Source organism: Cheilinus undulatus, linkage group 9 (genome assembly GCF_018320785.1).
Source record: "Cheilinus undulatus linkage group 9, ASM1832078v1, whole genome shotgun sequence".
NCBI classification, from domain to species: domain Eukaryota; kingdom Metazoa; phylum Chordata; class Actinopteri; order Labriformes; family Labridae; genus Cheilinus; species Cheilinus undulatus.
The window spans coordinates 30,890,855-30,899,182 of NC_054873.1; the positions used below are offsets into that span (position 1 = coordinate 30,890,855).

Sequence of the window (8,328 nt, forward strand, 5' to 3'; positions counted from 1 at the left end):
ATCAACTAAAACCACACTAAATAAAACCAGTTTTTGTGCTTTAGGGAGATATCTACAAGTAAATCCTTCTGTAAATGCATCAATGGTGAAAATGGCACACATAATATTTTTCTGCAGCTTCTTGCGGCTGAGCTCCTCCTGTACTCAAGGACATTGGTTCTCAGCTGGTGCAGCTTCAGGACCCACTGCAGTCTCTTCAATGACGAATTGCTACCTGAATGTCAAAAATGTCTCTGCCACTGTTATATTTTAAGTGAAAAGTGTTCCAGTTTGGACCTTAGATGGAACAAAACATCTGACTGAAAAAGAGTCTACTTTGTGACCCATGTTCAGGCCACATCAAGCCCATGACATCCTCCCATGATAAAAGTCAGTCAGGAATGTTTTTGTCCCAGGGCACAAAGTTTTCCTTAAATCGCTTTCTTTGTTCAATAAATAAATAAAAACACCTTGAGAGGTCAATTCCCAAAAATTTAATGAAGAACATAATACTATGTGATAAACTGTCCGATTTCTTTGGTTAATGGCATAAACAACAATCTAGTGATAAAACATGAGTTGCTCACTCAAATGGTATACTAAAAATGTAGTCTGCAAGTCTTTTAAAGAACAACCAATTTGATTGTTACATCTTTAAGGGAATAATTATGTTACTCACTTTCTATATCCTGACAGCTCCTGAGGTCCACACAGCACTCGGAAGTCTAAAAGGTGAGTATGTGAGTGTGAAGGGGAAGGAGACTGGGGCCTATACCTACCTGGGTATCCCTTTTGCCAAGCCACCTGTGGGCCCTGCTCTGAGACTGGCTGCACCTCAGCCTGTAGAGGCATGGGGAGGAGTGAGAGATGCCACCAAGCAGCCACCCTTGTAAGTGATTCATGTATTTTCCATTGATGCAAACCACATTAGCAAACCAAGTCCATTAACTACAAGCATAATGTCTCCTTTTAAGGTGTATTCAACCAAGAGCAATGGTCAAGGATCTGATTGAAAAAGTTGGTGTCATGAAGGCAGATTTCCCAGACGTTTCAGAGGATTGCCTTTACCTCAACATCTTCACTCCCGCAAACAGAGCCAATGATGCCAAGCTCCCAGTAAGAATCCTTCATAGCACTGTTACTAACATGCAGATTTGAGTGAGGTACATGATGCAGTAGGTTTTGAAGAGCTTGTGATGCAGCTTCAATGAATAATGCCTAGATTTATAGCAGGAGTGAAATTAGATACCTTTAATGTTTGAAATTGAATCTGTGCTTGAGTATCTTTTAATTAATGTTCTTATAAACTCAGGTTTTATAATCCTGTTTTTTTCTTTATGCTGAGTAAAAAACGTTCAAGGTGCTTTCTTATGTTTCCAGGTTATGGTCTGGATCCATGGTGGAGGTTTTGCTATAGGATCAGCATCTATGTATGACGGCTCTGCCCTGGCTGCTTACCAGGATGTGGTGGTGGTTCTGATCCAGTACCGCCTGGGAGTTCTAGGCCTTCTCAGGTAAAAAAAAAAAAAAAAGTAATAAGTCACTTAACAATTCCAATGGTCATTCTGTGAAAACTGCTCTCAGTTTTCAGTTCAGTTCAGTTTTCCTCTGCTCAGTCACTGTATTTAAAGGAGTAAGTTAGCAGTGTTGGCAGAACAGTTTGAAAGCCTCTCTGATTGCTGTATTGTTAAACTTGCGATGCAGAGCCTCTCCAAGGTTCATAGTGCCTGTCAAGGAAGCAGGATCCTCTTTTTCAACAAGGGGGCTTCATCTGGCCTCCACATATTCCTAATCTATTAAATTTTTACAGGAACCCAGAAGCCATTCCTTTTAGGATTGGTTTCCACCTGAATATGTCAGTGGTCATCCACTGAACTCTCATAATAAATGAAGTTCAGCGCCACTTCATGCAGGACATGATAGCCACACGCCCAGCCTTAAACGCTGACGGCCAGCTGATCCAAATTATGGCCTTCCAGCTCCCACAGCCAATCACAGCTCTTTCTCTCAACACAGTGGTATATTAAATATGACACACTTCTCAATAATCCCTGCTTGCATTAATGCTGCTGCACCACGCTGCTGCTGCTGGCAAAGCTTAACCTCCTCCACCCCAGCCTCCTCCTTAATAGCATAAAAGGTGTTGTACCCTCATATTGAACTTCATGCTACTATGGATTAATTGCTTCTGAAGTAGTTGAACTAGTTGTATTGTATTTAGTGTGCATTGTCATAAATGTATCCATTCATATGCGGGTTCTAGCTTTGCACTGCCTGGAAAGTCAAAGCATGCTGCTTGACCAACCCAGGGAGCATCTTTTGAGCAGAGCCTTCTCCACCAATGAGAATGTTCCTGACTGAACTTAAGTTTAGTGTAACCCAAAACTTCATGGGAACATCTTGTAAACACCGGCTAACATAATATGTCTAAGCCCTTTTATCATCTGAAGTAATAAATGACTTTGTTTATATTAAATGCTTAGCCTGCACATGGACTAATAATATTTAGTGCTAAGCACTGCATCATGCATTCATGCACCCTTCATAGAACCAGTTTTATACAAGAGATTAAATTTAACCGTTGTTTCAGTAGAGTACTTGAGTACTTGTTAATCCTTGTGAATGAGTACTTGAGTACTTGCTAAATATAATTACTGTTATGAAAAATAGAGACATTCAAACAGACGTGCCAATAAACCACTATGTTTTCCTTGCTCTGTTGCTCAACTGGTACTTCAAAATTCATCACTAAATCAAATAACAATAGATGATATTGTAACTGAACTGTTTACCATATAAATATCTATTTAAAAAAATAAATAAAACTTAAACACATAGCCCTGAAGTATGAACTGGATAGTTCATACTGAGTGTGGATTAATTTGAATAAATTTGTTTTTTTTTCAAATGTAGCATCAGGCTGCAGCATAACAAAACTGAAACACTGAAGGGGTCTCAATACTTTCTGAATGCACTGCATATCCTCTTTACTAGTCACAGTTACACTGCAATACAGATGGTGACACAAAGGGGCAGAAATTGAAACTTGACTGGTTGGCCTTTGCATCCAACAACTCTAGTTTTGCATTTCTTGTAATTTCTCAAGAAATAAGCACTGAAAGTAGACTACCTAACTACTTTAAACCTTGGTTAACCCCAAATCTATTCAGCCTGACTGTTTGTCACATTACCTATCTGATCTGTAAATGCATAAATGAATAATGAAATCAAAACTGGGTGAGCTGGCGATATTACATCCTGATAGACTGAGAATGTATGCTTCATCTAGCACTGGAGATGAACACATGCCTGGGAACGTTGGCCTCCTGGACCAGGTGCAAGCTCTGAAGTGGGTCCAGCAGCACATTCACAACTTTGGAGGAAACCCAGATTTAGTTACTATATTTGGGGAGTCTGCTGGTGGAGTGAGCGTGTCCCTCCTGGTAAGGATCCATCTGCAAAAAATTCCCTTTCTTTGCAAGGATTTTACAACTTTGTCACTGTTTAGTTGGTATGCAGCACAGAAACTTAAATATTTATTTGGCTTGAATCAATAGCTTCTTTCACCATTGACTCAAGGACTTATCCACCGCGGCATTGCTGAGAGTGGTACCGCTGCAATTGACTCACTCATGACAAATGATCCTCTGCCAATGGCACAGGTAGATTACTAGGAATTGTTTATGTTTAAGCCTTCTCATTGCACAGTATCTACATAATCACTACTCAACTTTGTTCTCTGATATGCTGAGATATCAATCACATTTTTGTCCTTAGCACGTTGCAAATATGTCGGGCTGTAGTCTTGACAGCACACAGAAGATTGCTGATTGCATGAAAAACCTTGATCTTGAAACAATCTTGGACCTTGGGATGGTGAGTTACAGGATGTTTGACTGATTGACTGGACTCAAAGGATTTAAAAAAAAAAGTCCTTTTTTGCTGTCTCTTCCTCATTTTTTCCCTACATATTTTTATTTTCTCAAGGATCTGAGCGTGAGACCTCTCATAAATGTTGATGGGCACTTCCTGAGAAAATCTGTGGATGAGCTTTTCAATAAGCATGAACTTCTCAAGATCCCCTTCATGACCGGCGTCAATAATGATGAAGGGGGCTGGTTACTTGTTGATGTAAGTATTATGTAAGTACATGAGTCTGAAAACTGATTAATTTTTGCTTTTGTTCATGTCTTAAATGTTAATCCCTGCCACTTCCTCCTCAGGCCATGGGTCCTAAAAACTGGACAGAGGGACTTGATCTGGAGACTGTCAAGAACTTGGTCTCTTTCTTTTTTCCTGATCCAGTCCTCTCAGATTTGCTCATTAAGGAATATATAGGAAATGGTGAAGATCCTGTGAAGAATCGAAATGGGTATACCGAGCTACTTGGAGATATGACATTCATAGTTCCAGCCATCAAGTGTGCAAATGCCCACAGAGGTAGTTAATGCAATGAAACATTTTAAGAAAAAAAAAAAATCAACTGACATATTTTTGAGAGACAAGTGTGACACATATGTTTGTGCCTTCTTTTAGATGCTGGTGCACCTGTGTATATGTATGAATACATGCATCCTCCCCAGTTCATGCAGGCAATAAGGCCTAGCTTTGTGAAAGCTGACCACGGAGATGAAATCTTTACAGTGTTAGGGTATTGCTTCACAACTAAATATGTGACATTACAAGGTAAGTGTAATATAATTCTTTTTTACTAACCACCAGAAGTCTGTCACCTCCCTGGTTCAAGTGTTTAACTAGATATTCATTACATTTTAGATGTATGCCCTGAAGAGGAGGAAGAGTTGAGCAAAATCATGATGAGCTACTGGGGCAACTTTGCTCGCACAGGGTAGGAGTCAGGCTTTATAAAGGTAATACTGACATTTAAATGAGATAAACCTATTATAACTTGAACACTGTGGTGTGTAGGTCTCCTAATGGGGAAGGTCTTGTTCACTGGCCAAAGTATGGAGCAGAAGAAAAGTACCTGAAAATTGATTTGAAGGAGCAGACAACTGGTCAGCAGCTGAAGAAGGGCCGCTTCATTTTGATGAGTCAGACCCTCCCAGAGAAGATGAAACAGCATAAAGAAAACATGGATCATAGTGAGCTGTAGATACAGTCTCCTGTCCTTTCTCTACCTTGTAATTTTTTGCAGTTGATTCCAGATTAAATCACCAAAAAATCAGCTGGAAACACATTAGACATAGAATGAAACGTTTGATATACAAAGTGGATATTGTGTTCTAAAAAACTCACATACTTGTGTTTAAGCCTGTGTAAATCCAGTGTTTTCCACACGCAGACTATATTTAAACAGGAAAGACTTCACACAAGTTTATTTAGCATTTATTTTGCAAATTTAAAAGGAAATATGCAATGTCGTTGGCGATTAGACTCCATCGTGATGACAAAATGTACTTGCTGGGGTAGTATGGAAAATGGCAGGAATAGAACACCCCCCTTTGTAGTCTTGACTCTGGTGGGGGTTTGATGAGGGATGCAGGATCAGATGAGGAGTGGACTTCTGAGAAACTGGACCAGGACACCAATGAGCTGGCTTGGAGGAGGAGACTGAGGTATACAGGGTGAAATAAGCAGTAGACTTATGAGGATCTGGACTAGATGTTGAATGGAGGTGGAGGAGGGTTGCAGCATTGACACTGAAAAGACAGGCTGCCTGGAGGAGAAAGGATGATGGATTTAAAATATGACAGGTACATGATAATTGATCAAACAAGTTATGGCAGAATCTGATTAGCTTAGTGCTTAAGACATTGAACGCCCATAATCAGCTGATCACAAGAGTGGGAAGAGAGAAAGAATGGAAGAAGGGAGAGATGTGAATGAGTGGTGATGAATAAGTCTTCCTGCTCAAACTTTGGAACAAAATATCCGTGTGAAAAAGAGAAAGGACAAAATAAACACATTTTCCTCCGATAATTAAAAAAAAAATTTGGCAGTTTTTCTGATATCTTTGGGGAAAATCTTATTATCATGGAAGCAACTTTGATATACCAAGAATAAAAGAAGTGGGTAAAAAATATTCTACCCATAATCATGGTAAAGTGGAATAATTTAAAATGTAAATGGTGGACTTGATCTGGTAGAGCGTATTTCTAGTCATCTGACTACATAAAGCGCTTTTCACTGCAGGTCACACCTTCTCATTCACACCCTTTCACTCCACATTCACACACTGATGTCTGCCCACTACTAGCTTCAGTACTCCATAGACTTGTTTTCATCATTTTCTTCCAGGCACAAATTTGTGCCCCTCTGTAAACAGCTCCGGGATCTACTTTTTGTTCCCTAAGGTCAGGTCAGGTCTGGGAACATATGCCGGTTCAGCACGTCCCTGCATCAACCTTGGTCCTGAAATGCTCTGGCCATCCTCCAGATACACACAGTTGCCCCTTGCGTCTGGACCAGCCCACCAGGTCCTGGGCACCCAGTATGCTGCAAGCTGGATCTGAAGTGTCCCAACTCACCAGTTGAGAACCACCGCTGCCCCATTGAGAGTAAGCCTTTAGCTCAGCATTTCAAAAAGCAAGTGTTATTTGAGCATCTATTTACATCGTGCTGTTGATAAATACTGTCATAACAGCAGAAACTCAAAAAATGAGGCAGGGCAGGATGGTCACCCAAGTACAGAGTAGTCCTGTGGGAAACACTGGAATGATTTTGTATTGGCAAGTGTGAGCTTCTTTCAAAAGCAGTTGCTTTTTAACTGTAAAGTGGGATCAGGTTTTTTATCTAGTTTTTATGCTGAACATCAATTTAAACCTTCATATGTGTACAAGTCTAACAATTGATGTTCTATTAAATTTAAACCTTTTGACATCGGTGTTCATAACTTCCTTTACATTATATTTTGTTTGCATTCCTCAGTCAATATGCCAAAAATCTTTTCTTTTGTGTAAAAAAAAATTACAGGAAAAACAAATTCTAGAGTGAAAATGGTTAAAATGTGTCACAGATGTCCAGCCTAAATTGTTATCAAGTGAGATTAAACCTCTACATGATCATGAGTTTGTTGGTTATTTTTGGTCTTATATCTCACATTAGTGAGGGGGGATAATTATGGGCTGAGATTTGTGCCACCAGAAACTGAATTTGAATAATGATATTGAATTTGAATAGCATGATTTGAATTTGAATTTAATGTTTTGAAACTGAATTTATTGTTTTGAAACTGATTTTATTTGCTTTGAAATTGAATTTGTTTGCTTTGAAATTGTATTTTATTCACTTGAGCTTTCAACTCTATATATTCCTTAAATTCAAAAATAAAGCATTCAAATTCAGTTCATTCAATTTAAATTCAGTTCTACAATTCAATTTCAGGTCAGCGTGGCAGACGTTTACGTCATCCACTTCCGTGAGGGAGAGTAATCGAGCACAGATAGTTCTCAACTCAGCGGGACTGCCGAAAATACAAGTAGAAGAAGAACTCAGCGGAGCTGGCATCTTTTCCGTGATGTCTCTAGACCAGGGACGCAATAATCACTTTTGTATTAAGCTTAAAATTATTCATATTAATCATCGTTTACAGGATAAGAACGCAGTGTAAGTCCTAACATTACTGTAGCTATTGGAGCTAGCTACTAATATGGTTCAGCATAGCCGCAGTCAATATGGCAGGGGTAGCTGGCTTCCAGTATTTTCCTCCAGTGCATGTAATGCCCAACAGCCAAGTTACCTTAACGACACTTAAAATAGTTATTATTTTGCTATTCTGTGCTCCGTGTATGAATGGGGCTTTTAAATAATGACGGAGCGTAACGAGTGAGTAGTACCCCTGCCAGAGGAGCCTGTTTGATAGTTTATTGATCACGGAGGTAACGCTTTTATGAAATTAAGTAAAGTGCCCAGATGGTCGTCAAAAATCCCTCTCAGGTATAATCGGTCACTGATGTGAAACCCTGCGCTGTCAGACAGCCATCCCCCTGTTCATGCTTGCCTGTTCAGTACCAGGTGCTACTGCAGCTGTCAAACAGCCTGTCTGTTCTGTTTCCTTGCGTGTAAAATTTTTTATTAACTATTTTAAATGGCATTAAGGTAACTTGGCTGTTTAACCCCTTCGAACCCTGCGTCCATTGGAATGGACATGACATATTTCTGTTTCTAAACCAATAAATACTCTGTAATCGAATGATGTCAGCAATGCTGGTTACTGATTGGATCCTGATTATCCAATCATAATCATTTCATGACTTTGAGCATGCTCTGTAAGAGCGACAGGCAGCGGACAAGACGAGCATGGTGGAGGGGCTCAAGAGAGGCAAGAGTAAGTGCCCATTTTCAATCAAAAAAATAAATTTATGTTCATGCTGGCAAAGCAAATTT

At 39.6% G+C, this 8,328-nt stretch overlaps 1 protein-coding gene across 2 annotated transcripts in view; it reads left to right on the forward strand.

Moving 5' to 3' along the window:
- ces2b (carboxylesterase 2b) overlaps nucleotides 1-7,007 on the forward strand; it is a 39,883-nt gene extending 32,876 nt beyond the window's left edge. For both annotated transcript variants that reach the window (XM_041795277.1, XM_041795278.1), the window contains exons 24-34: nucleotides 676-868; nucleotides 954-1,095; nucleotides 1,360-1,493; nucleotides 3,269-3,422; nucleotides 3,537-3,641; nucleotides 3,757-3,855; nucleotides 3,967-4,110; nucleotides 4,203-4,419; nucleotides 4,516-4,665; nucleotides 4,756-4,828; nucleotides 4,909-7,007. In XM_041795277.1, coding sequence (XP_041651211.1) covers nucleotides 676-868; nucleotides 954-1,095; nucleotides 1,360-1,493; nucleotides 3,269-3,422; nucleotides 3,537-3,641; nucleotides 3,757-3,855; nucleotides 3,967-4,110; nucleotides 4,203-4,419; nucleotides 4,516-4,665; nucleotides 4,756-4,828; nucleotides 4,909-5,095 — 1,598 coding nt within the window. In that variant the 3' untranslated portion in view covers nucleotides 5,096-7,007. The remainder of the gene's footprint in view (nucleotides 1-675; nucleotides 869-953; nucleotides 1,096-1,359; nucleotides 1,494-3,268; nucleotides 3,423-3,536; nucleotides 3,642-3,756; nucleotides 3,856-3,966; nucleotides 4,111-4,202; nucleotides 4,420-4,515; nucleotides 4,666-4,755; nucleotides 4,829-4,908) is intronic.
- Nucleotides 7,008-8,328: the final 1,321 nt, after the last annotated feature.